This window comes from Indicator indicator, chromosome 13, assembly GCF_027791375.1.
Source record: "Indicator indicator isolate 239-I01 chromosome 13, UM_Iind_1.1, whole genome shotgun sequence".
NCBI lineage: Eukaryota > Metazoa > Chordata > Aves > Piciformes > Indicatoridae > Indicator > Indicator indicator.
Window position 1 is genome coordinate 25,107,338 of NC_072022.1, and position 27,959 is coordinate 25,135,296.

The window sequence follows — 27,959 nt, forward strand, 5'->3', positions numbered from 1 at the left end:
ACAGGGCAGGCCTTGGCCACTCATCTGTTTCTTGAAGCCAATTTCCTGATGTAACTGAGATAGACAAAGAATTTTTCACGTCAGTTTAGGAAGGGAAGAGAAACTCAGTATCAAAACCAAAGATAGGAGCATGGTCAAAGCCAGCTAAGGTATAGTCTGCTCAAGTATTTTATTTAACCTGAAGGTTTATAGCAGTGCTATGTCTGGATTTTGTGGTTGTTCATTTATGATATCTGAGCAATGTGATTGGGAGTAACCCTTTTGCAGTTTCCTTCTCTTCTTGGCCTATGAATTTAATTAAAGTGATGCCATTTGCTTGCAGGACATTAAATGCCATGTAAGCTTCATCTGATAAGAATCTTTCAACATGTGCATTGAAGGATCTGGCAAGGCACAGCTTGTAAGGGAATATCTTTTAGTAGCAAGCTGGTCTAATTGGAAGACTTGGGGTTTGCATCTGAGAGAAACTCATGCACAGGTCTTAGTTGTGTATGTGGGCTGTGCTTGCTTTCTGGAGCATGCTGCTGGCTCCTGCACTCCCTGGGGATCTGTGATGTGCCTGGGAGGCACACACACATCCCGTGCTATTTTTATAAGGTTTATTTCACAGTTCCTCAATGACAAGATGAAGTTTGGGCCTGGGTTAGATCTTTGTACTTCTACATTTGTTATTGTGAAGCTTTGGAAGTGGTACAAGCAGTGGTGCCCAGTCTCATTTGAAGCGATCTGAGCGGTAGGACGTCAGCTCTCTGTCTGCAAGCCTGAAGCTGCATGGCAAGCTTCTCCTCCAGGAGGGCTTGCTGGTCAAAAAGGGGGTCAAAACCAAAGACCTCCTGGTAGAAAAAGATAAAAATTGAAAAGTATACTTGATTCCCAAGTTTGTAGGAAACTTTTTCCAAGGTTGTAGGAAGCTTTTGAGTAGCTGTCTTGTTGCCTTCACATTTTCAGAGATGAAGATCTTCTATACAAGAGGCAGTTTTGCTTGCATCGCTGTTGATACTAAGCACTGATGATAAGTGTGAAGTAGGGTATGTAGCAGTGGGGTCTGAGATTTCAACGTTTCCCGTTTCTCCTGCTGATTTTCAGCACTGGAATGATTCCTGTTTCTTGTTCCCAGCCTTCTGGAGAGGAACAAGAACTTCGAATCCTTCCAAGCCTTCCACCCTTAATATGGTTTCATTTTTATAACAAAACCCACATGGATCTTAAAGCTGATAAGTTCAAGATTATGTCTCGATGGCTCTGCATAGCACTGTGGTGTCCCTGCCAGCACCAGGGTCCTGCGCTGGGGGTCAGGAGCCCTCAGGATGGTGTCCCTGCAGTAACTGCATTTTGGTTTTGTTTGGCAGCTGGTGATGGAGTTCTGCGGCGCAGGCTCTGTCACCGACCTCATCAAGAACACGAAGGGCAACACCTTGAAGGAGGAGTGGATTGCCTACATCTGCAGAGAGATTTTACGGGTACGTGTCCAGAGGGAGCTTGGCTTTGTGGGGTGCTGGAGTGTCACACTCTGTGCCTGGGGACACAGAAAGCCTTTGGCTCTGCAGCCTTCGTGGCTGCCGTGCTGCCATGGGCTGGAGCCTCTCTGGTGCCGGTGGGCATGAATGATTCATGTGCTTGCATGATGCATAATAAACAAGTCTTCTTTAATGCCCTTTAGCTCTTTTACCTCCTTGACTTTTAACCCTCGTTTGCCTCCAGCAAAAATATAATTTCCTTCAGTACTAATAGAGCAAAGATTTATTTGTGTTACAGCTGTATTTTCAATTAACAGAAAGGTGAGGACTAATGATGTCTGTGGAAAGAATCTTCCTGCTTAAAAAGCACCCTATGTGTTATTAAATCCACATGGCTCTGGCTTTAATGAGGATGCTGCAGCTTTTATACCCACAAGATAAATGTTTGACTGCAATGTCTTAAAATGGACAGTGCCAGAGTTTCATGTACTGGGAGGAGGCAGCTTCAGCAAGGGTTTGCTGGCATCTTGCACAAGCAAGGTCAGATGGTGTGATCATAATGGTTGCCCAACATTAAAAATGCTTCATGAACTGAGGTTTTGTACAAGAGAAAACAGAAATGTTGGGCATGTGAAGGAAACCTATAGAAGAGCCATTCAAGTGATAGGGCAAGAGGAAATGGACTCATGTTGTGCTAGAGGAGTATCAGGTTGGGTATTAGGAAAAATTTCTTGCCAAAAAGGTTGAGAAGTCCTGGAACAGGCTGGCCAGCAAACTGGTGGAGTCCCCATCCCTGGAGGGATTTAAAAAGTTGTGTAGATGTGGCACTTAGAAACATAGTTTAATGGAGTGCTGATTTAACAGCTGGACCTGACGATCTCAGAGGCATTTTCCAACATAAAAGATTCTATCATTCTATGAAAGAAAATGAAGCAAAATGAGTGCTCCAAAAGGTGGTGTCTGACACTGCTGCTGAGGCTGCCATTGGTGTCCAGAGGTGACACAGCACTTCTCTGTTGACCCTGAGTGCCACTGTCTGCTCCAACATGATGTGCAGAAGACGCTGGCACAGTAGTGAACCAGTTGTATGGACACTGTTTTCCATGCCAGAAAACCACAGTCACACAGGCTTGTCTTAAATGTATGAGCTCTGGGAGCCTACTTCCTAAAATAATCCCTGGCAGTGCGTCAGAACCCAGCCAGTGACTCATGTCCCAAGGCCACCATCGAGTGTCATCGCTTGCATTTTGGCTGCGTGTTGGAGTGCTTGCTTGGTGACCTCTGTAGGGTTTCACATGACGAAAGCTTCCCCCAGTTGTGCTGCAGAAGGTGGCTTAGTCTTGTTTCAGGTGTTGACACTTGCTTGTAATTCCAACATGAGGCTGGATCCCACATTATTTAAAGGATTTAATGAACTCCAGTGGAATTTTGGCTTTGCCTCCAGTGCACAGAATTGCCTCTAACCAGGATTAACATGGCTAAAAGAGAGTTCCTCTACAGATACAATCTAGTCCAACCCTAACAATTCTATGATTCTATTCCATGGTGGTGTCCCAAGGTAATGAGCATAAAATAACTAACAACTGCCAGTAGTGATAGCAGACACGATTTCCTTCCTCAAATATGAATGTTTAATGTGAAATATAAACCTAATGTAAAATCAGGTTTTGAAGTGATCCATATTTTTCCAGAGCTGGCAGCACAGGTGGAGGTTGCTTTGAATAAGAAATAAGAAGTAAGAAATGAATGAAATAAAAATGTAGGTGGCAAAAAGAAATTAATGAGCTAATAAAGAAAAAAAAAAAAAGAACAAGCACAACAGGAAAGCTGGTTTACCTTTAACCTTTGAGACAGGCTTTTTCATTTGAGCTATATCTCTATTAAGGGTATGTACAAGTGATGACATTTGTGTTTGCCATGGTAGCTTTTTATTGGGGGGGTTTGTTGTTTTTTTGTTTGTTTGGGGTTTTTTGTTTTGTTTTGTTTTGTTTTGTTTTTTTTATTTGTTTTTTTATTTTTTTAATACAAGCTTCTCAGTGGATTCCAGTCCAGCTTATTGGCCTGGTGTAACAAGAGAGTTGTTTCCTCCCAGTTTCTAGATGATGGAAATAGAGAAAGGAGACAAAACCATTCTATTAATTCTGCCACAGAAATGACTCCCCAAGGCGAGGGAGCGCATGAGGGGAAAATATGTCTAGAGCTACGGAGGAATTTGGGTTAGTATGGATTCCTGCAGGAGCAGAAAGAGTGGGTTTAATCCCTCTGGAATTGCTGGTTCTGCAGCGGAGGGCACCCACTGCAGCACGTAGAGGCCGTGGGTGGGCGTCTTGCTCGCCGGGCATGTCCTCCCAGCGTGTGACACAGGACAGTGCTTGGAACACAGGATGACAAATAACAACATTCTCCAGTGCTCGACTCCAACTGTGAATCTTTTAATTTCTGGAGCCTAATTGGGTGAGGAGGAATGTCAGAAAATAACATGCTTTGAACTTGGACTCCACTAACCTTTCTCTGCATTCTCTAGGGTTTGAGTCATCTACACCAGCACAAAGTAATTCATCGAGACATCAAGGGACAGAATGTATTGCTGACAGAAAATGCAGAGGTTAAACTAGGTAAGTGGAGGGTAGAGCCCTTGGAAACTGCCAGTGGGCTGGCTGGAGAGAAGGGGCAAAACTGACTTGTACATGACTTGGGGACAGAGGATGGATGCTAAGAGCTACTCTGTGTTTTGTCTCATGCTGGCCTCAGTAATGTGACCTTGGGTGTTGACTAAGTGCTGTACAGCCAACTGTCAGTGATTGGTGGCCAAATTCTGCATGCAAAGATGCACTTCCAGTGGTGTTTCTGTTCAGACAGATATTCTGGGTACCTCTGCCACCAGATATATTTCCTCATGCCCCAGACTGAAAATTGCCCTGTGTGCATCCCCAGACGTTATCGAAGGCTGTTCACTCTCAGCTCCATAGCAGTGTCCTGTAGGATCATAATCCATCCAGTTCAGTGTGGCATTATCCAAATTTGTTTTCCAAGCTAGCTTGGTGGAGAGAACTTAATTTGCAAGAACTCCTCTGAATTTCTTATGTGGTGTTAGTCACTCAGGAGAAGACCAGGCAGTCATGTGAAGATCATATGGAAGACAGCAGATGAGCACAGGTGATGTGCTAATATTCTCAGTTGTCCAGCACTGATGTCATTAAGGCTCTCTTTATGCCACTGGTAAAAGATCCCTTACACTGGTAAAGTGAGGTGCAAATCTTGTTTTCCCATGCCTCCCCTCTCTCTTCACAGCAGAATAAAACTCCAGCTTAACAGATGGCACCACCAGCTCATTTGGAATTATGCTGGTGAAGATTCTCCTCTAAGGGGAAATTCTCCAGGGTGAATCTCCAACCATTGTGTTGCACAAAGTGAACTTAGTGGACCGTAGAGTATTCTCTCACTGATTTGATTTCATCAGTTTTTGCTTCATTTTGCAGCTCTTTGCTTGACATTTCCCTGTGGGCCTGTGTCCTTGGCCCTTGGTTTCTTAAAGTCTTTTGCATTTCTGCCATTTCCAGCAAGAGTTTAGGCAGAAAAATGAAGCTTCTACCAATATTTGGCAGGCTTTCATTCAAATGAGAACGCATAGAACAAAGGCTGCTCCTTATTCATGTTGCTAACCCTGTTTCTCATTAGTATGAGGAGCTGTGATTTCTTTTCATTGCCTCCTGGCAAGGAGGAAAAGGCACAGGGTTTCATACAAAACCTGCACATCAGATGATCAGGTTTGTCCTTGCCTGACCTCTGCTGATCCCTGCAAAGACCAAACAGGAATGTCTCTGACCGCATCTTTCTTTCCCTGACCCTGCAGAGGATTCAGGCTGAATAAGCTCACTGTTTTCCATTCAAGAGCAGAGTGGTGCTCAGGTTTATCTCTGACCTTACCCATGCCCTCTTGTCTCTCTGATCCACAGTGGATTTTGGTGTCAGTGCCCAGCTGGACAGAACGGTGGGCAGGAGAAACACCTTCATTGGAACGCCTTACTGGATGGCCCCCGAGGTCATTGCCTGCGACGAAAATCCCGACGCCACTTACGACTTCAAGGTACCTAACTGAGCATCTTCCTCCTCTCCTGTGTGTCATTGCAGGTGGAAGTCTGCAAAGTTAACAACGTTTACTAATAAGGCAGAGAAGGGATGAAAGCAGCACTTACTGGTGCAGTGCCCCATTGCAGTGGGAGTTGTGATCATAAACATCTGAAGAAGGTGCTTGGTGTCATCTCAGCTGTTACACCCCAGTGCCATCAACTTGAGCACTCAGGAATTCTGTGTGTTCTTGCAGCTTTGAAGCATACATTGGCAAGCAGCATAGTCTGCTCCTGCTCTCTGGCTGTTGGATTTTGAGATGCCAGTTCAGGTCCAATGTGAATCTTTGTCGTGCAGCTCACATATCCAAATTGACTGTGAAGAAGCCTTTCCCTATGCCGAGAAAGGTGTCAGACTGAGGCTTCCTACCTGCTAGTCTGCTTTTCAGTGCTGCATGTTTAAATACTACAGTCAAACATGCTGTATTTGCTCTATTTACTCTGGAGAGAAGTCAGGTCAGGTTTAGAAAGGGCAAAAATCACATCTTCTGGCCTGCAGGCTGGTACTCGCAGGGAGATCTGAAGGCTGCCACACAATCAAACGTTTGGGGGGCTGACCTACTTTTCACATGTCTCTTTAGCCTGTTTGAAGTTTATTTTTGTATCAGTGGCAGCACAACATTGCTGCTGAGTTTTAGCATGGCACAGGGCCCTGTGCCATGCAGGAGGTCTACAGGGAGGTTATGAATCCCACCTGCCCGTTCAAACTACAATGAGGTCTGGTGTTTAAAGCAGGGAGGGCTTAATGTATTTTATTCTGCCTCACTGCAAGTCTCTGGAGACAGAGCTCTAGAAATTTCCCTTGTTTTTTTTAAAGCAGCCAAAACTTGAATTTCTAGCTCCAAAGCCCCTAAGGTCCACTCAGCATGTCCAGAGAGGAGAACAAGCCACTGACCCATGAGCTTTGGGTGGAAAAGCTCAGATATGTGTAAAGCTTGGTGTACCCCTCTGATCATGCACTTGCTGAGAGGTCACTTCACAAAGTTAAAGGACTTTGGGACCCTCTGGTGTGGAGCTTTCTAACAGCAGGACACTACAATGTAATGGTGCAGCAGCCCACCAGCAAGGTATGATTTGGGCTGCATTTACCAATCACTCAGAGCAATGGTTGAGGATGAAGGCTTTTCAAGTAACCAAGCGATGCTTTGTATTGCAGCTGTTTCTGTGCAGCAGTCAACTTTTGAACTGGTGGTTTTCCTGCAGCGATGTTAATGTTAATGACATGGAGAAATAGTTTAATCTGCAATTACTTAATACTCATTGATTAACCAATTACAACGGGTGTTTCCCCAGCCTTGCTGGGCGGCAGGGCTGCAGCCCATGCTAGCTGCCCTCACCCCTTCTTCACTGACAGCTAACAAATCCAACCCTCTCCTCCCTCTCCTCCCTCTCCTCCCTCTCCTCCCTCTCCTCCCTCTCCTCCCTCTCCATCCTCTCCATCCTCTCCATCCTCTCCTCCCTCTCCTCCCTCTCCTCCCTCTCCTCCCTCTCCTCCCCTCCTCATTATTAAAAGAGGAGTGATACCTTCATAGGCTACTTTCTACCCTCAGACCCCCCTGAGGTTTCTCCTCTTGCCAGAATAACTGGGGCACTTAGTATGCCGTTGCCTGATGCAGAAGCGCTGGGACCAGAATCCTCTCTTGTCCCGGAGGATCAAACGCTCGCAGCGAGCCGAGCTGGGCGCTTGCTTCTCTGGAGCTGGCATTGAGCATTTTCCCTTGGCTGGGGCCAGGAAGCAGAAGGCTGATTGCTGCCCACACACTCACTGCAGGGTGTTTATGGAGCTCGTGGTGATGTGGGAGCCGCTGGACATGAGTCCATACCCTAGATCACATCCCTGCACCTGATGCTCTCGCTTTGAAGTTGAGGGGTAGGGGGGATATAAATGACAATGATTTTTTTTTTTTTTTAAAGGGATGCAAATCAGATGCTCTCAGGTTTAGCTGACCAGCTTAAAGTAGTGGATACAAAAGAGGAGATTTCTAGGGTGAAAAAAGAAATCCTTTCAAACTTAATCTGTTGGACAAAAAAACCCTCTCTAATCCCACAGTTTTCTTAGCCAGAAAGAGATGCCTGTGTAATCTATGGAAGGAGGCAGTAAATACCTCCTCACAAATATAAACCACTTCAAAAAGAAAAAAGAACAAACAGAAACCCCACGCTGTTGAGCTTATTTGTTGGGTTTTCCCCCAGCCATTTCTCCTTTTTGCTTTAGAGATATCTTGTCAATAAGCTTAGAATCAAAACAAGGGGGGGGAAGGAAGCTTACTTCCCTTCCTGAGTCAAGACAATACAAATGTATTAGCACAAGGGACTGAAAAGCTTTTCAGACTCAAAAGAAGAAGAGAGACTGAGATCCCTGGGGCTGTTTAGTCTGGAGAAGACTGAGAGGGGATCTGATCAATGTGTATAAATAACTGAGGGGTGGGTGTCAAGTGGAGGGGACCAGGCTCTTTTTGGTGGTTCACAGTGATAAGACAAGGAACAATGGGTTCAAACTAGAAGATTTCACCTCAACATGAGGAGAAACTTCTTTCCAGTGAGGGTGACAGAGCATTGGAACAGGCTGCCCAGGGGGGTTGTGGAGTCTCCTTCTCTGGAGACTTTCAAAACCCACCTGGATGCATTCCTGTGCAGACTACCCAAAGTGATCCTGCTCTGGCAGGGGGGTTGGACCTGATGATCTCTTGAGGTCCCTTCCAACCTCTGATACACTGTGAGACTGTAATTCCACATCATTATCAAACATGTGCTTCCCTGCCGAGTTTTCTGCTTTCTCTGGGAGGCTTAGGGAGGTGATAATCCCTTTCTGTATGGCTCCAGCTTTAAGGTCTATTGGCTTCTCATATATAATACTGGGCACCTCGATATGGAAAAGACACAACTAGGAATTTGGAAGGAGTTCAGCAGCAACCCAAAGGGAAGGGCTCATGTGTGCTGAATCATGTGGAAAGACTGCGATAATTAAGTATGTGGCAGAAGTCCCAGCTGACCAGAAACAAGAGAGGAGTGGATGAGACTGTCCTGTGAAAAGGCTGGAAATAAGATTATTTTTTCTTTTTGAGAGAGAGAATTTTTAAATAGGTACAAAGATAACGTAGCAAGGACAACGTTTGTTAGGGAAGAGCTTGAGTTAATAATAAGGAAAAGTGCTTGGAAATTGAAAATCCAAGTTATCTGTCCTGGATGGTGTATGTGAGAAGGTGCTTGTGGTCCCTGGAGGTTCTTGGGCTCTGTACAGGGGTAAAAAAAACCCAAACTTTCTGGGATTTATTCACTAAATTGCAGCTTAGAGGTTTCAGGCAGTTTGGAAAGAGAAGCTCTTGAAATGGAGAGGAGAAAACTGAAGTGGGACTGCAGGAATATGACAAAGAGCAGGGTGAGACAGAGCAAGACATGAGAGCTGGAGGTGCAGGAGGAAGGGTTCTGCCTTCACCAGAGTCCATCCCTTCCACCCTGAGGTGTACCAATTTGCAACATTTACTGAAGTGCTAACCAGAGTTTAGCTGGTCTCCAGCAAGCATCAGCTGCACTATGCTTGTTCTGAACTCTTGTGCACCTGCATCTTATGCTCTTGCTGTTGTCACCCTCCCATTTCATGCAGGTCTCTCCCACCCCCCTGGGAGATGTGTCAGAGGCTGCACTTGAGGTGAAGGCTCCAAAGTGACTCTGGATCGTGTTCCCAATGCAGTGGGTGCTGGGTTGTGGATCATGAGCAGCCAAAGACATGGTGTCCAGAATAATGACTTATAGAATCGTGGAATTTTTAGGGTTGGAAAGGACCTTAAGGATCATCTAGTTCCAACCCCACACCTCACACTAGATCAGGTTGCTCAGAGCCTCATCCAGCCTGGCTGCAAAAACCTCCAGGGATGAGGCTTCTACCACCTCCCTGGGCAACCTGTGCCAGTGTCTCGCCGCCCTCATGGTGTAAAACTTCTTCCTAACATCCAATCTGAATCCACCCACTTCTAGTTTTGCTCCATTCCCCCCAGTCCTATCCCTACCTGACATCCTAAAAAGTCCCTCCCCAGCTTTCTTGGAGCCCCCTTCAGATACTGGAAGGCCACAATAAGGTCTCCTTGGAGCCTTCTCCTCTCCAGACTGAACAGTGCCAACTCTTTCAGTCTGTCCTCATAGGAGAGGTGCTCCAGCCCTCTGATCATCTTGGTGGCCCTTCTCTGGACACCTTCCAGCATGTCCATATCCCTCTTGTAAGACAAGCTCCAGAACTGGACACAGTACTCCAGGTAGGGTCTCACCAGAGTAGAGTAGAGGGGGAGAATCACCTCCCTTGCCCTGCTGGCCACACTTCTGATGCAGCCCAGGATGTGATTGGCCTTCTGGGCTGCAAGTGCTCACTGCTGGCTCATGTTGAGCTTCTCATCCACCAGCACCCCCAAGTCCTTTTCTTCAGGGCTTCTCTCAAGCCAGTCCCTGCCCAGCCTGTATCAGTGCTTGGGATTGCCCTGACCCAGATGTAGGACCTTGCACTTGGTCTTGTTGAACCTCATAAGGTTGTCATGGGCCCAGCTCTCCAGCCTGTCAAGGTCTCTCTGGATGGCATCCCTTCCATCCAGCATGTCTGCTGCACCACACAGCTTGGTGTCATCAGCACTTAGCCACCTTCTGCCAGAAAGCCAAGTTCAGCAGTGCCGTGAGGGACGGTGCTGCTTTCCTCTGCCTGGGCACGTAGTGTCTCTGCCTTGGCTGCTGCCAGGGGAGCTGAGCAGTCCTTTAGGGCTCGTTACCAGATCTAGAGGTACAGCTGTAGCTTGGGAGTGATTCTGGGGTGGGAAGGAGACACTGGAAGGGAGCTCACCACTGCTCTCTGGCAGGCAGATGGGGATACAAATGTCCCTGTCTGCAAGGGAGAAAATGGAAAGAAGAGTGATACCAGCATGAAATCCAAGAGTTTTCCAAATAGATGCATTCTGTGCTCTGATCACTCAGGAGACTCAAGCAGTCATGCAGGCAGGGTTTGGGGATGAGGTGAATAAGTGTCCATTTCTCCTTCTACTGGCAAAATGCTGTTTTTCAGGCTTCCATTTAGTGAGCAGTCCATGATACAAGAACCTCTGAGATCTCTGAAGATACTTCATGTTTTGACTCCGTTCCAGGCAGCCTGTTTTCTGTGGAATTGCATTAAGTCCATGGATGTGTATCACCCAGCATTAAGCAGGAAGCCAGCAGCCAGGTTTGCTGCTTACTCCAGCTGTGAAGCTGGGGAAGAATTTGTCACCAGCTCATCCAAGAGCTGGGGGTTCTTTTGTAAGTGCACAGGGCTCATTAAGATGCCCCCATCAAGCAGTGTCCTCACCGTGGCTACTGGGAGTGGTGGTCATGTCCTCCCACGCTGACAACATGAAGGTTTTGAAATAAATCTTGGGACAAACAGTGGGGTTGGGAGCCTCCTGGAAAGCTCCCACACATGACAGAAGGATAAGGCAAGTTCCCAAGGTGTAGACCCAGGGGCTTGCTGAGGGCACAGACACCTGGCTCACAGGGCTGAGCCCCCTGAGCTGGGGAAAGCTGTACTTCTCACCTCACCCAGTGCCTGCTGCTGTGATGAAGCTCCCCTCTCATGTCAGTCCCTCTGCTTTCTCTTACAGAGTGACTTGTGGTCTCTGGGGATAACAGCCATCGAGATGGCAGAAGGCGCTCCCCGTAAGTAGCTGCCTTGCTCTGCTTTGATTGCCCCTGGGTGTGACGTGCTGGGGTTTGCCGAGCACAGTTCTCCACAAGAAGCACCCTCCAAAAGTTTCCCAAGTAACCTGGGCTCACTGAGATGCAGCCCATGGGGACGTAGGCTGCAGAGTAGCATGGCCCAGGGGACAGAATGGGCAGTGAGTGAAGGCACAATACCATATGTGTCACCTGGGGACTCAGCTTCCCCAAAGAAAATCCAGATGGAGAAGGAGCTGAGGGCTGGGAGCAGCCTCCACGTGACATATGCAGGGACATGCTGGGTTCAGCAGGTGTGTCTGCACAGGTCATACTGCTGTGGTTTCTCAGCATTGTGCTGAGACTGTCCTTGTGTGCTGGTAAATGCAAATAAAGCAGAGTGTATTGGCACCTGCTGGAGTTGTACCATGCTCCTGGTAGGGTGCTGAGGACACACAACACAGGAGTGCAGCTGTCCCCAGCCAGCCCCAGCCCTGAGCCTGGTGGTGGTGGGGGGACACACTTGCTGCTTGGCTGGGGACATCAGATTTCACCTGAGCTCTGGGACAGGGGTTGTCTGTAGGGGTTCATCACTGCAAATCCTCTTCCCATGCACATCTTGTAGCTTCAAAGGAAACTGAGGTCTCCCCAGCTGGACGTGTAGCCTCTCTCTGGGGAGCCTGTGGGATGTTGTGCCGTGTTTAATGCCTCTCCTTGCAAATTGCAGCTCTCTGTGACATGCACCCCATGAGAGCCCTCTTCCTCATCCCCCGCAACCCAGCCCCGAGGTTGAAATCAAAGAAGTGGTGAGTCTCCTTCTCAATCTTCAACCACTCTAAAAGCATTGCTGGAGCAACTTATTTCTGCAGCCCAGGCACCCTGGGGACTTGGTGTTGATGTTTATATAGCTTATGGAGTTGGTGGTGGTCTCCAGCAGGTGAGTGCAGGTTTGGGTCTTGATCTCCTACAGAGAGGCAATTTGGAGTTGTTCCAAAGGGATGGAGGACTTCCTAGGTGGGCAGAGAGGGGAGTGCTCTCTTAACACTGCCATTTTGGAGCATGGAGTTGGCTTTCCCAAAGCACCTTGTGCAGCCTGAAGCCAGATGACACTTTGCTTGGCTCCTGTTTCTTTCCAGTCAGGTTCCGTTTTCAAGTGGAAACATGTATGCAGGCCAAAGAAAAGGATAGTTTATCTTGAAGGCCCAGGAATGCAGAGATTTGTACTTAGTTTGGGCTTTATTTAAAAAAAAAAAAATGCAGGAAAAAATACATCACTGTTTTGAAGGGAAAAAAAAGAAAAAGAAAAAAAAAAAGCAGGGCATGCCAATAAAAACTTGCAGGAAAAATATTGCTGAAGCCCAGCAGATGTTGTTTTGTTACTGTATGTTCTGTACCAGGGCAGCCAGAGTCCTTAAAAACTCTCTTTGGTTTGTGCTGTTTGCCTGCCCCAGGTTCAGCAGTGGTTTGGTCAGGAAAAATCTGCCAGATGTTAGAGAGACAGCACTGCCCCTTGCTCCCAGATAGGCTGAGCTCACAGAAGGAAGTTCTGCCTTATTCCTTGAAGTTATGCTCATTATCTTGTGGGTGAGACATTAAAAAAGGGAGAAGAGCCACTGGTAGGTGTTGAAAACACTGCATGTCACAGCAGCTGGGAGAGGAGCAGGAAGGGCTTGAAGTCCTCCCTACTGGATGCATGATGTTGGGATTTTAGGACCAGCCTCTAAAAAGTCACCCAAGCTTTGGCAGGAGGTATCTCACTTTTGTCAGCCTGATCATCAGCTGCTCCAGTACCAAATCAGGAGGAGAAGGACCTTTCCTGGCTGGCTCTGCAGAGGATGTTAAAGGTGCTCATGCTCCTCATGCAGCCAGCTGAGAAAACAGTTGGCACACGTTTTTTTTCTGCCAGATCACCAGTCTCCTACTTTGTTTTCCTCACTCCTACAACACAAAAAGGATTGTGAGACTTCAGAGTTTCTTTGTCATGCAGAAATGCTGTTTATTCAGCAAAGGCTTCCTCAGCCTCCAGGCAGAGGGAGTTGACTAAAGCAGGTTTTAAGCAGAACATTTCTCTGTCTCCTTAAAGCAAAAATGGAGCTGAGGTGGAAGTGGTGTTTCAGTCTCTGCTCTGAGATGTGTTTTGTGCAGACCAAAGTGTTTCTTGGCATCAGCCTCCCCTCAGGTCTGGTGACTGTCTCAGACTTGCATGTCTCATGATGATGAACCAGGTTGGAGTCTGTCCAAGGCTGTGCTCTGCCCATGCCAGGGATGTCATCCCAGGGACTTCAAGAGAAGGATCACCTGGGAAGTTGTAGCCTAATGAAACTCCAGCTTCAATCAGTGCAAGGGAGCGTGGTGCTCACCTGGCCTCTGCCACCCCTCCATGAGCTGACAGAGATCCCTATTGTCCAGCAGAGCTGGGACACATACCCCAGGCAGCTCAAACCTATATCCAGCTTCCAAGCTTTCGTTGTCATGAGAAGCTCCAGAGGATCCAGACAAAGCTCCATGGACTCCACTGATCCCTTAAGAGAATTATTTTTCAGTGGGACACCAGGCAAACTTGCTTTTCTTGGCTCACTTCTCAGCTGGAGATTTTGGGCCTGGCCAAGATGGGTCCTGGAGTTCTGCAAGCCCAACCTGAGAAGATTGGAGATGTTTGTCTGGGCTTTCACAGCAGCTTGGACACAAGAAAAACAAATCGAAGAAAGGTTCAACTTGAATCTTGAGTTTTGCCTTGCTTTTGTGCATGGTGACACACAGAAGCACACCAAGTGGGCAGACCCTCTTTTTGCTTAGAGGAAAGAAATAGTGAAGTGACTCTAACACCTATGAAGGTAAGCCAGGGGGGTTCCCCTGAGTGGGAAGGCAGGCATGAGAGCTGCCTCAAATCCAAAATCCTAGGCAGGAGAAGTTTACTAAATCCTTGCACTCCCTTTTAAAATAGTGCTGTGTTGCCATGAAATGAGAGTCTTTGATAGAATTTTCTTTCCCAGTTAAAGCCAGCCAGCAGCAAAGCTTTATTTTCTTCTTCCTGCCTTTCACAGGTGAAATGAACTTGAGCTTCAGTGATGTTCCCCTAAGCATTCCCCAGCCCTACCTTGTAAGAGATGACAAAACCTCTTTGTTAATGAGGTGATATTTGCACTGTGATACCACTTCTGATCCAAGCAGCTGCAAAGACTTTGCAAACATTGATTTAAGCTTTACAAAGCTCAGGAGGTGGAGGAGAGCATGTTTCATGGAAGTGGGCTGACCTCTGCCTGGGGAGGGGTTGAAATGTGTGACCATATCTTCCTGGATCAGAGCCAGGGAGAAAGCTCTTGTCTTCTCTAGCTCCTGCCACTGGACAGCCTTGATTCTTGGAGAGAAAGATTGCAGGAAAAAACAGGTGGTGTTCCCTGTCCACAGCTGCTCAGCCAACTCAAAGAGATGGAACAGTGTCTTAGGGCATCACAGGGCACTGGCAGCCCCATCCCCAGGAGATGGGCAAACCCATCATTTATTGGAGGATGACCTCTCAGCCACTTCACCCCAGCCTATTTGTGGGTGCTCAGGACCACACATGCAGGACTGGAGTCTCTCTAGCTCCACACCAACAGAGAAGAATCATATTTTAAAAGTGGATTTGAACATCACATGGATTGTCCCTTCTGGATACACTGAGACACTGGGAGCTTTTTGAGGCAAGGTGGGGAAGGAAGATTTCCTTTTTAGTAAAGCTGGAGGGAGGATTTAATTGGATCCAGTAGTGTATTTTATTTTTTGCATCTCAATTTGTATGGATTAGCACTTATAAGATAAATCACTTTTAGTCTGACAGCTTAAGAGTAAAATCCCTGAAAGCTTATTGTTTTAATTCCAATGCAATTCTGTAGTATCTGCTGGCTTCTGGTAGTAATTTACACACATTTTCCTATTTGTGTGTCGTGGGTTAACCCCAGAGAGCAACTAAGCACCACACAGCCCTCCCCACCCTGCCAGTGGGATGAGGAGAGTTGAAAAACAAATGGAACTTGTGGGATGAGATAAGAACAGTTTAATAATGGAAATAAAAAGATACCTGGTGAGACCTCACCTGGAATATTGTATCCAGTTTTGGGCTCCCCAATTCCAGAGAGACAGGGTTCTGCTGGAGAGAGTCTGATGGAAAGCTGTGAGGCTGATTGCAGGACTTGAACATATCTCCTTTGAAGAGAGACTGAGAGACTTGGAGCTGTTTAGTCTTGAGAAGAGAAGGCTGAGAAAGGATCTTACCAATGTCTATAAATATCTGAGGGGTGGGTGTCAAGATGAAGGTGATGGTCTCTTTTCTGTGGTGCTCAGTGATAGGACAAGGAACAACACAGGTACAAGCTGGAACCCAGGAGGTTCACCTCAACATGAGGAGAAACTTCTTTACAGTGAGGGTGACAGAGCACTGGAACAGGCTGCCCAGAGAGGTTGTGGAGTCTCCTTCTCTGGAGACTTTCAAAACCTGGATGTGTTCCTGTCAGGCCTGCCCTATGTCATCCTGCTTTGGCAGGGGGGTTGGATTTCATCTATGGAGGTCCCTTTCACCCCTCTAACATTCTGTGATAACAAAAAGAGTGGAACAAAACCCAGGAAAGACAGGAGGTACACAGTGCAGTTGGCAAACACCTGCTGAATGATGCTCAGCCAGTCCCTGAGCAGTGATCAGCCCCTCCTGCCCAAATCCCCCCACTTGATATACTGGGCATTTGGTATGGAATATTGGTCATGGAATATTCCTGTGGCTGGTTAGGGTCAGCTTTCCCAGCTGTGTCCCCTCCTAGCTTCTTGTGCACCTCCAGCCTTCTTGCTGGCAGGGCATGGGAAGCTGAAAAATCCTTGGCTTTAGTATAAACACCTACTTAGCAACAGCTAAAAACACCACTGTGTTATCAACATTACTCTCATACTAAATCCAAACCACAACATTATACCAGCAACTGGGAAAAAAATTAACTCTAGCCCAGCCAAAACCAGGACAGTGCTAAAGCAGCACAGAGTATAGTTGCTCGTCTTATAGATCTCTGTTCTCTTGGGTTTAGAGTGTGATGAATTTGGTGCCAGGAAAACTTTTGATACACAGAACTTGAGACCGATAGATATTTGTTTATTAAAGCTTTGGCTGATATGGTTTCAGCTGATACTGTTTCTGGGCTAGCAGGCTGTGAGGAGGGGATGGGCTCTGCCACCTGCAGCCACATTCCCACCTCTGCCTAAGATGTGCTGCCCAAAATGCATGTTCTGTTCATCTGGATCTGTGGTGAGGGTAGCCAAGGCTTGGTGGTCTCTAGGAGCTGGTGCCTCTCCCTGAGAAATCAGGGAAGAGCTGCAGGCAGCAAATATCACCCAGGGATTGTCTCAGCTTTAACAAGCCATGTAATGTTGGGTGATTAAAACTGGAAAAAGCATCCATCTAGCTTGTTCCACTCGTTTTCAGAGAGGTGAGTTCCTTGAAACACAGCCCAGGGCCGTAAAATAGGAGAAACAATGCATTAGGGAATTGTATTTACATGTATGTGTTGTCTCTCATTCCTACCTGCAGTTTCAGAGGACAGAGGGAAGGGAGGAAACACTCCCTTGGCTTTTCTTGGTTGCCATTGATGACTTGGTAATTCCCTGATCATGCTGATGGTTCCCAACTTCCTCTAGACTCAGCAGAAGGGTGGTTTCTCCTAGTGGCACCAGGAAGGCATAGATAGGAGCATGCCTGGGAAGAGTAGAAGAGGATGAAGTAATTGAGAGCTCATGTGATGACACAGCTTTGAAACAGTGCTGAACGTCCACAGAGAGGTTGTGGGAATCCTCTTGGAGGACTGTGCCTGAGCCAGAACTGCGAAGCAACCAATCTTCTCAAAGAGCCTACAGGCTGCTTTACAACAATCAATATTTTTACCTATTTTTTTTGTTCCCCCCCTCTACTTTTCTATCCTTGGCAGGTCTAAAAAGTTTCAGTCCTTCATTGAGAGCTGCCTAGTGAAGAACCACAGCCAGAGACCGACCACAGAGCAGCTGATGAAGCATCCCTTCATCCGAGACCAGCCCAACGAACGGCAGGTCCGCATCCAGCTCAAGGACCACATCGACAGGACTAAAAAGAAGCGAGGCGAGAAAGGTTAGTGGGGAGCAGAGAAGGGTTAGTGGAGAAGCTACACTAGGGACAATCCTTAACCTCTGCTTGACAGCCCCTAGCGTGGACCAAGGTGCACCCATGCGGGTGAAGCATTGGGCAGAAGGAAGAAAGGCAAAGGGTTGCTCTTGATCTCGGTACCAGATTCCCTTGTTCAGATGGCTGCATTTGTTCTCACAAGCTGTACTCTGCCCCAGTGAGGCCACACCTGGAGTACTGTGTCCAGTTCTGTGCCCTCCCAGTTCAAGGGAGACTGCAAACTGCTGGAGAGAATTCATTGGAGGGCTACAGAGGTGCTGAAGGGACTGGACCAGCTCCCTTATGAAAGGCTGAGAGATCTGCAGCTATTTAGTCTGGAGAAGACCAAGAGGGGACCTAATCACTGCTCATCAGTATCTAAAGGATGGGGAGCAAGGGGATGGGGCCAGACTCTTTTCAGTGGTGCCTAGTGAAAGGACAAGGAGCAACAGGCACATACTGGAATCCAGGAGGTTCTATCAGAACAGGCACATACTGGAATCCAGGAGGTTCTATCAGAACATGGGGAAAAATCTTCTTTCCTTTGAGGGTGATGGTGCCTTGGAGCAGGCTGCCCAGAGAAATTGTGGAATCTCCTTCTCTGGAGAGATTCCAAACCTAATGGGGTGTGTTCCTGCTCAACCTGCTCCAGACAAACCTGCTTTTAGCATTGGGGTAGAACTAGGTGATCCCCAGAGGTCACTTCCAACCCTTGCCATGCTATGATTTGGTGTGACCATGCTCCTTAGGGTTTTGAGATCAGAAAATTCTGTTTGATTTGATTCAGTCACCAAAACAAACCCAAATGCCTGTACAAAGCAGTCAGTGTTCATACAAAGCCTACAGATGACTGTGACTAGAGCTAACCAGTGTTTTAAATCTCCTTTTTTTTTTGCCCCTGGTGAAAAATGGTGTCATAGAATCATAGAATTAACAAGGTTGGAAAAGGACCTCAGAGATCATCAAGTCCAACCTATCACCCAGCACCTCATGACTAACTAAACCATGGCTTCAAGTGCCACGTCCAATCCTTTTTTGAACACCTCCAGGGATGGTGAAACCACCACCTCCCTGGGCAGCACATTCCAATGGCAGATCACTCTTTCTGTGAAGAACTTTCTCCTCACCTCGAGCCTAAACTTTCTCTGGTGCAGCTTGAGACTGTGTCCTCTTGTTCTGCTGCTGGTTGCCTGGGAGAAGAGACCAACCCCCACCTGGCTACAACCTCCTTTTAGGTCGTTGTAGAGAGCAATAAGGTCACCACCCCTGAGCCTCCTCTTCTCCAGGCTAAACAATCCCAGTTCCCTCAGCCTCTCCTCATAGGACTGTGCTCCAGACCTCTCACCAGCCTTATTACCCTTCTCTGGACACTTTTGTTGGGTTTTTGGGAGTGTTGGTTGGTTGTGGGGTTTTTTGTTTTGTTTTGTTTGTTTGTTTGTTTTTCCCAGGTGTTAATTTCCACAGGGAACATTGCAGCTTTGATTCATGAAAACCTGTGTGTAAAATTCCTGTCTGCACATACAGGTCCTGGTGTGTGGGAGGGGGGAGGCTGCTGAGTTTTCCCCAGCTCACGGATTTCGTGCCAAGTCTGTTTGATCTACGTGACATCGATGGTGCAGCAGTGATGAGCAGAGCTCTGCAAACCTACATCTAGATAAGACCCTTGCCCCAGAGCAATCCCCTTGACTAGGAGTAACCTATTAATCTGAATGTTGCCAGTGAACTCTCCAGGCCCTATCAAAGTCTTCTGAAAGGAAGATCAGATAGCCAAAGAAACATATTAAAAGTATTTAGCTTGCTTGTGAACTGAATTTTAATTTGAAAGCCCATTTGTAGAAGCCAGTAAATTAATATCTCACTATTTCTCTTCTTATTGGCAGCAGTATTAATTTTTCATGTGTACCTTCCAGCCCCTTGCAATAGATTTCACTGCAGTCAAAACAATAAGATGGGATCCCAGTGAAGTATTGAATGTGTTTAGCCTGGCAGATGGAGGTTGGGCCCTAGAGATGGAGAGTAATTGGATAAATGCAAGCCTTGCTTTTACTGTTGTTCCCTTCACCCGATAAAAGATTATATCCCAACAGAAATCACAGTCTGTAGCACAAGACTGCAGTTGGGCTTTTATGTACATGTCTTCATTGCCTGGAAAATACGTGGATTTGCATAGGGATAGTATATGTTTAGGGAGAGAGGAGCTGGTGCCTTCAGAGCTGTAGTCAAATCCCACCTTCCACTATCCGTGGCTCCAATAGCTTGGTGGTGCAGCTCCCTTTGAAGAACCCTCCTAAAGAAGAGGGTCACTCACTGTCCTTCCTTGCTGTGGGGAATGGATTCTGATTTTTCTGGACACCTCCTATTGTGGCAGGTTGAAAATTCCCCCCCAACATTAAATTTGCCAGGCCAGCTCAGTTGGAAGCAAATGAAAGCTGTATTTACAAGCCAAATTGCAATCTACAATGGAATGCATTAATGAGTGCATCAATTAATATGTACCAAATATACAGTATTTATAATATTTACAGGTATTTACAATTAATGAACAGCACAAGGACCCCCTGGCCAAAGATCAAGGGAGCTGCTAATAGCTTCTCCCCACCCTGCCACCCCCTTGTACACAAAAAGGGACAAGAGAAAGGAGCAGAGGGACATTAGAAATTAGCCAAAACAATGCAGCCAAGGTCAAGCAGAAGCCAGCAGAAGCACAAAGGTAGTATCTCCCAGAGCAAAGAGGTGAGGAGAGAGAGAGTTTTCTTAACTAAATCTTAAGTCCATTATTTTTCCAGTGGGATTGTTTAGAATTATCATTATTTTCCTTTTTACACCCAATAGTGATTTATTTACATTTTACCACTTGCTGTTCAAGATCTGTGAAAAATTTTAAAGGCATACCCTAAAACTACCACACCCATCCTTACATTGAGTGTCTGTGGTTGCTGGGGCTGTTGCCTGCTGTGCCCACAGTGCTCCAGACAGAACTGCATCCCTCTTCCCAGCCAGCACCCAGGAAAACCTCCCTGGCCTTGCAGCCCCCCCATAAAAACAGGAAATGCAGAAAAATAATGCTGCTTATTCTTTGTCCTGTAAGAGAAAGAGAATTGTCTGCTCTGCCTGTAGAGCTGTGAGGTTTTTCAACCACTAGAAAAAACAACAAATGAGTCCAGCAAAGGGCACTGATGAGCAATTTTGTTCCTAGATGAGACAGAGTATGAGTACAGTGGAAGTGAGGAGGAGGAGGAGGAAAATGACTCTGGAGAGCCCAGGTAAGAATCAGCATTTCATCTCTTGAATTCTGTGTAAAATCAGCTTGGATTACAGGCTAATGTGAACTAGAAATGAAAAAAGGACAGCCTGAGCACACAGTTGTGTTCCCTGGCACAGCAGATCATAGAATCATAGATAGAATTGTTAGAGTTGGAATGGACCTCAAGCATCATCCAGTTCCAACCCTCCTGCCATGGACAGGGACACCTCCCAATAGATCAGGTTGCCCAGAGCCACATCCGGCCTGGCCTTAAAAACCTCCAGGGATACTTTCCCTCTGCTAGATGATCTGTGGACTTAAACTGGAAAAAAATGTGAGGTGAACTTAAAGAAGAGTCTTTAAAATCTGATTCGTTACATCCAAGTGTTGCTCCCTGCTTCCATGTAACTTTTCCCCACGAAACCTCGCAGTGGTGCTGCGAGCATGGTAGGGCTGGGACTTTTCTCTCTTTGGTGATGTTTTTCAAGAGTTGTTGTAATTATCATCAGGTTATTCCATTGTTTCTCTGAGATAATGTAGTATTTTAATAGCTGGCAATGATTCATGCTGAATGTGCTTTGTGAACAGCTAAATATAGCCTGTGCCACTGCAGCACGAGGCTTTTGGGTAGAAACTTGATGTGAAGGAAACCTTTAGCAAATAAATTGCCGGGTTGGGGTTAGGGTTGGGGTTAGAATATGTCTGCTGCCTTGCCCCAACACTTTTGTCACCCCCATCCTTCCATCCACTGCTGCCCAAACTCCATCAGGTGTTCAGATGCTGTTGGGATGAATGGGAGAGGGACCATATTGGAAAATCACAGTATCACAGTATGTCAGAGGCTGGAAGGGACCTCAAGAGATCATTGGGTCCAACCCCCCTGCCACAGCAGGATCACTTAGGGTAGTCTGCACAGGAATGCATCCAGGTGGGTTTTGAAAGTCTCCAGAGAAGGAGACTCCACAACCTCCAAAATCAAGCAGAACACCCCTGGGCAAGAGGTGTGAGGATGCAGGGAGAGGAATCTTCTCTGATGCTTCTCTCCCGCGCAGCTCCATCCTAAACCTGCCTGGGGAGTCGACGCTGAGACGAGATTTCCTGAGGCTGCAGCTGGCGAACAAGGAGCGGTCCGAGGCGCTGCGCCGGCAGCAGCTGGAGCAGCAGCAGCGGGAGAACGAGGAGCACAAGCGGCAGCTGCTGGCCGAGCGGCAGAAGCGGATCGAGGAGCAGAAGGAGCAGAGGCGAAGGCTGGAGGAGGTAACTGAGCAGAGCAAAGCGATGGGCTGGCTTCAGGAGGATCAGGAGCATTTCTGGGTGCAGGTCCCAAGTGACTGCTCTCAGCCTGGCTTGAGAAGATCGTGTCCTGGCCTCTCTAGCTGGTAACCCCAAATCACAGAGTCACAGAATGTCAGGGGCTGGAAGGGACCTTCAGAGATCATCTAGTCCAACCCCCTGCCAGAGCAGGATCACCTATACCAGGTCACACAAGTACTCATCCAGGCAGGTCTTGAATATCTGCAGAGAGGGAGACTCCACAACCCCCCTGGGCAGCCTGTTCCAGTGTTCTGTCACCCTCACAGTGAAATAATTCTTCCTCCTGTTTCCATGGAACTTCCTTTGTCTCAGCTTCCACCCTATTGCCTATTGTCCTGTCATTGGGCATCGCCCAGCAGAGCCTGGCTCCATCCTCTTGGCACTCACCCTTACATCTTTATAAACATTGAGGTCACCCTCAGTCTCCTCTTCTCCCAGCTGAAGAGCCCCAGCCCCTCAGTCTCTCGTCGTTAGGAAGATGTTCCACTCTCTTCATCGTTTTTGTGGCTCTGCACTGAACTCTTTCAAGCGGCTCCCTGTCCTTGTTGAACTGAGGGGCCCAGAACTGGACACAATAATCTAGATGTGGCCTGACCAGGGCAGAGTAGAGAGGGAGGAGAACCTCTCTCGACCTACTGACCACAGCCCTTCTAGTACAACCCAGGATACCATTGGCCTTGTTGGCCACAAGAGCACATTGCTGGCTCATGGTCAACCTTCCATCCACTAGGACTCCCAGTGGATGTTCTGTTGTGCTGGTCAAACCCTCCTGCTCATCTTTTCATAAACCCATCTCCAGCTGCTCTTCTCACCACATTGTTGCCAGCTTTTGTGAAGGTAATAGAGATAGTTTGTTCTAAACAAACCCTTGAAATATCAAACTTAAAGGGATCCCTGGAACTGCTGAGCAGAGTTAGCCCATTACTGGGGTGATAGCTGCATTCAGTCAAGGCAGCAAAACTCTTATGGTCCAGACACCAGTCAAGTTCATGATCATTACTTGCTGCTGTGAACTGTTGCAGTGGAGAAGAAGCTGAAATGCTCCATCTGCCCTTTTCCCAGATTCATGTGCCACTTGTGTCCCCTTTCATCCCTAATTTGAACTCCAGTCTTTCCAGTCCCTGCCAATTACAATTTCCCTTGTGGAGGAGGGGCAGATGCCTGCCTGACTTGTGCAATGATCCATACGTGCCCCACAGCATAAGATTTCATTACCCTTGTCTTAACATACCAGCTACAAATACAATTGGTCATAAAATTATCCACCCCACTTAAAATCCAGCTGTGGGTGTCCCTGAGCTGCTTGACCTGGTCATGCACTCTGTAGGAAGTGCTCACTTTTGGTTGAGTTCCTGGTTCTTGGATTGCAGAAGTTTACAAAAAAATAAGGTTTTGCTTTTCCACTGCTCTTAGGTTTTTGATGGGATTTTGCACAAAGACAGCTGTTGCCTCACACTGAACTCACCCCAAGTGCCTGCCTGAAGTGTTCATAGTTAAGGGTAATTCAATTAGCTTTCTGAGTAGGTGACTGATATGTCTGAAAAAACAACTTGCAATAGATGGACTGTTAGAGCAACCACCCCCTTAATTTGCATGAGCCAGAGTGTCTGCAGGTTTAACCTGACTCCCCCTCTGCTGGGGAATGCCCCCAGGCCAGGGGCACAAGCAGGAAGGAATTTCAAGCAGCTGATGATAGTAATGATGGTGATGGTAGGGCCCCTCTTCGAGGTGGTCTTCTGAACCCCTGCAGGGCAAAACAAACTTGGGCAAACCCCAAGCCAAGCATTTTTTCAGTCTGGTAACTATGTTAGTCTGTCGTGGTGTCTGACCTTCACAGACCTTCACACATGTTCAGTACGTCATAGGTCAGGCATTGCTTGTGTCCTGCACCCTGCCCAGAGCTCATGGGCTGCACTGAGAGGGGACAAGGTTTGCACCTAGAGCACCCTAAAATCCCATGCCCCAGTGGAAGTTTTATCTGAGACCATCATAAGGAAGCCTGGCTCTGCCATTGTCCCAGTCTGCTTGCTGCCAGCAGTACAGGAGCAGAACAGCAGCAGAATAAAAGCAGACATCAGATTAGCTGCAATCCTGTAATGAATACAATGCTTGCTGCTGTATTAATATGTTCTCTTCAGATATAAGAAAATTGTTCCCTCTCTTTGCTGCTTCCTAGGCAGGTTTTGAATGGAGGACTAATCCCCTTGCTAAGCTGGTGAGCTCAGCCCTGAGCTATGAAGGCACTGTCTTGTGGGGCCAGGCTCTGCACAGACCCCCTGGGCTCTGCCAGTTCCCCCCATCCTTTCCCCCATGTCATTAAAAGCTAATGACACCATAACTAGGATTTAAAATCAATGCATCTGTTTATGGTGACTCTGATACCCCCCAGGGCTCTTCACCCATTGCCTTCTTCCCAGCTGCCTGACAGTTTTCAGACCAACATTGAAAGGGAGATGTCTGCTGGAGCAAAGGTGCTGAAGAGACATTTCCATGCTCTTGCCATGTCAGAGAAGAGGGGATAGACAGTGGGATTGTAACCGAGGGGCACCTTCTGCCCTCCTCTCTGTGGGGCCACTGCCATCATCAGCCCCATGGGCTCAAACAAAATTAGGGCAGAGCAGGTGGCTGCCATGGCCTCAACATCTTCCTGGGTGCCCATCTTCTCACAGAATGACAGAATCACACAAAATCACAGAATTAACCAGGTTGGAAAAGACCTTTGAGATCATCAAGTCCAACATATCACCCATCTAATCAACTAAACCATGGCACTGAGTGCCTCATCCAGTCTTATTTTAAACACTTCCAGGGATGATGACTCCACCACCTCCCTGGGCAGCACATCCCAATGGCCAATCTCTCTTTCTGTGAAGAATTTATTCCTAACATCCAGCCTAAACCTCCCCTGGCACAGTTTGAGACTGTCCTCTGGTTCTGTCACTGGTTGCCTAGGAGAAGAGACCAACCCCCATCTGGCTACAACCTCCCTTCAGGTAGATGTAGACAGCAATAAGGTCTCCCTTGAGCCTCCTCTTCTCCAGGCTAAAGAACTCCAGCTCCCTCAATAGCTTCTCATAGGGCTTATGCTCCAGACCCTTCCCCAGCTTTGTTGCCCTTCTCTGGACATGTTTGAGCAACTCAACAGGTCCATCCAGGCAGGTTTAGCTTCACTGGCATCTGCAACCCTGGAGCAGAGTGAACTCTCATTTCTATTAGACACTGTTAGTGTGGTGAGCAAGAAATGAGTTGCCATGGTGAGGATTAAAGCAAGAGTCCTTGAAGAGGTACAAACCTTCTGTTGCAAACACGGTGGGTTGCAGCAGGGACACTCCCTGGCACAGTTGGCTGTGGCTTTGCTGGCTGCAAGGTGTCATGTATCTGTCATGGTCTGCTGCAGAAAAAAACAGAGAAATAACAGAGGCAGAGATTAGCAAACAGAAAGGTTTGTGTGGCTGCAGGGAGTGGGATAGGGGAGCTGCACAACAACTTCGAGCATCTACCCCTCCAGCTCAGGGAGGAGCCAAAGTGTCCACTGTGGAGAGCGATGCTGCTTGTGCCTCTGGACACAGGAAGGGGTTTGTACCCCCGGGCTAGTCCACTGTTTCTAGCACAGCCAGCTAGTAGTGGGTAGAGTTTGGTCTTTGTTCTTCCCAGATATTTTAGAGCAGGAAGCATCTGATGGCTGGACTGAGGTACCAAACAGCAGCTGTCACTGCTGTGCTGAGTTTGATACCACAGCCCAGAGGCACCCAGCACGCTCCATCCATGCCACCACAGCTCTGCTCCCGAGAACAGTGCTGCTCCAGCTCTCATACCCATCACAACACCCCCCACCCCCTTCAGCAGCAGCCAGGCTGTTGCCTTTTGGCCTCTTTCCTTTTTCTTACGCCAGCTTTGCACTGACTTTGGTTGTTGGCTCATGGTTCTGGATTATTTTGGTTAAATGGGAACAGGGTTTCTTCTGTATTGCTTTATGGTCTGACTAAGATGGGGTGTGTCTGGAGCAAGCAGCACTGTGCTAGCAGATCTCTAGGGGGAGAGGTCAGTGGAAGGCTCAAATTACTGTATTCTTGACTTTTAAAACCCAATAGAACATCCAGGACAAATGAACTCTTGAAGCTGGTGGCTTTTGGGGCTACTAAGTCAGCCTATAGTACTGCCAGGCATGTTCCTGTGCTTATAGGAAGAGCCCTGACTCATCATAAGACACTGTAAAGGTGGCCAGGCTGAGCCCAGTGCAGCAGCAAAAGGATTGACTTAGGAGGATGCCAAGCTCAAAAATGCCTGGAGTCAATTTGTACTGGAGATGCACAGCAAGAAAAGCTGGGGAAAGGGCTGCTAGGGGGATAACTGGTCCATTTCTCTGCCAGTGCAGACTTTCAGGAGATACTTTTTTGTGTGTGGCTTTCCAGTCTTGTCTTTAAATAGTGCCAGGTGTTAGAGCTCTTGTTTCCTCACTCAGCAGAGCTCAAAATGAAGCAGTCCCATTTTTTTCTGTCATCTCTATCTTCCTAAACCAGAATTTCTGAACCTCTGACAAAGTACCTCTCATTTTTACAGCCTTTCTGGGGGAAATCCACCATCTCATAATGTTAGTCTGTCGATAACATCAAATGCATGTACCAAAAAGTCAAGTGAGGAAGTCTTAAGGTGGCCTCTTGATGCACTTCATGCTGCCCCTGAGGCCTGCTGCCATCCTTTGCATGCCTTCTTGCATCTGTCAGACAGTTGGGTCTCCTTTTTCAACAGCTGACCAATTTCCTTCTTTAATGCTGAATCTTCTTACAGGCAACCAAAGAGATTTAGATTTGCAGCTGTCTTTAATTGCAGTGGAAGTAAAAATCCCCCAGGCTAGCTTTGAAACTGGGACCTTTGTGGACATAGAGTTACAGCTTTGTTTTCCCATGGGCAGAAAGTTCATCCTGTGAATTCAGAATGTGCACCAAAACTAACCCCTAAAAAAAGCCCCAAACTAAGAGATTTAAATATCAATAGATCAAATAGCACTAAGAACATATTTATGTAATGCAGAAGGGTGAATAGGTTTTGAATATATTTCAATTTTTCCCTGTGTATACATATATTAGATATATATAGTTTCCTAATAAGCCCTCCATTTATTGCTGGCACAGAATGAGCCTTGCTGCACCAGTTTAACCACCAAAACTCCAGCTGAGCTGTAGGAATAACACGTCTCCTGGTCAGGAGCTTTAGGGATCCTGCAAGACAAATCTCTGGGCAGACCCCTTGGCAGCAGTGAGCAGCTGTAGTCAGGCAGGGCTTTATGTAACCTCATTTTTCTGCCCAGTTGTGGATGTTTTTTCCTTTCTAGGTATGGAAGGAAGGGGCAGATCTTTACAGGAACCATACAAGGCAAATCTCAACATCTTACTGTTTGCGTGTGAGGTTTCATTCAGTGCAGTTACAGAGCTGGATGTTCAGGGGATGAAAAATTGCTGCAGCTCTTTTCTATGTTAACAAGCAGAAGACCATCTACTGGAAGCTTATATAAAGCAATGAAAAAAATATCCAGTAGTTAATTATAGATAAGTTTAGGTTAGCTGAAATGGTGGTTGATATTTTCTTCACATATGCAGGTGTCACATAGCTTGTAGGAGCATTTTCATTAAGATGACAGCCTCCTCACAGTAGTATGGGCACACAGGGCACTGCAATGATCCTGGCAGCAGACCTGTATCTGTTTTCAAGAAGAGCTGCAGTACAGCAGCTCTTGCAGTACAGGTATGTGCTAAGCCTTAGGTCTCCCTCATCTTTCTCTGCTTAGAAAGCACATAGAGCTCCTGGTTTCTGAAGTATGAACTTTTTCCTGCTTGGAGCATCCATTCACAATGATCCCAACTAAAAACCTCCTGTGATGGTTTAGAGCATATCAGATCCCTGTTTGCCATGGTGGGAACCTCTGACCCAGTTTCTTTACCAGTGGGAAACACCTCTCCATGCTCCAGTGCTTGGTGTGTCAGGAAAGATGATGTTCCAGC

At 47.1% G+C, this 27,959-nt stretch overlaps 1 protein-coding gene across 1 annotated transcript in view; it reads left to right on the forward strand.

Annotated features, from left to right (window-relative positions):
* The window catches only part of TNIK (TRAF2 and NCK interacting kinase), a 190,087-nt gene that overhangs the window by 111,025 nt on the left and 51,103 nt on the right, over positions 1–27,959 (forward strand). Inside the window, 8 exon segments of the mRNA XM_054385755.1 lie at positions 1,350–1,460; positions 3,982–4,072; positions 5,414–5,544; positions 11,197–11,251; positions 11,976–12,054; positions 17,194–17,369; positions 20,599–20,665; positions 21,699–21,903. Coding sequence (XP_054241730.1) covers positions 1,350–1,460; positions 3,982–4,072; positions 5,414–5,544; positions 11,197–11,251; positions 11,976–12,054; positions 17,194–17,369; positions 20,599–20,665; positions 21,699–21,903 — 915 coding nt within the window.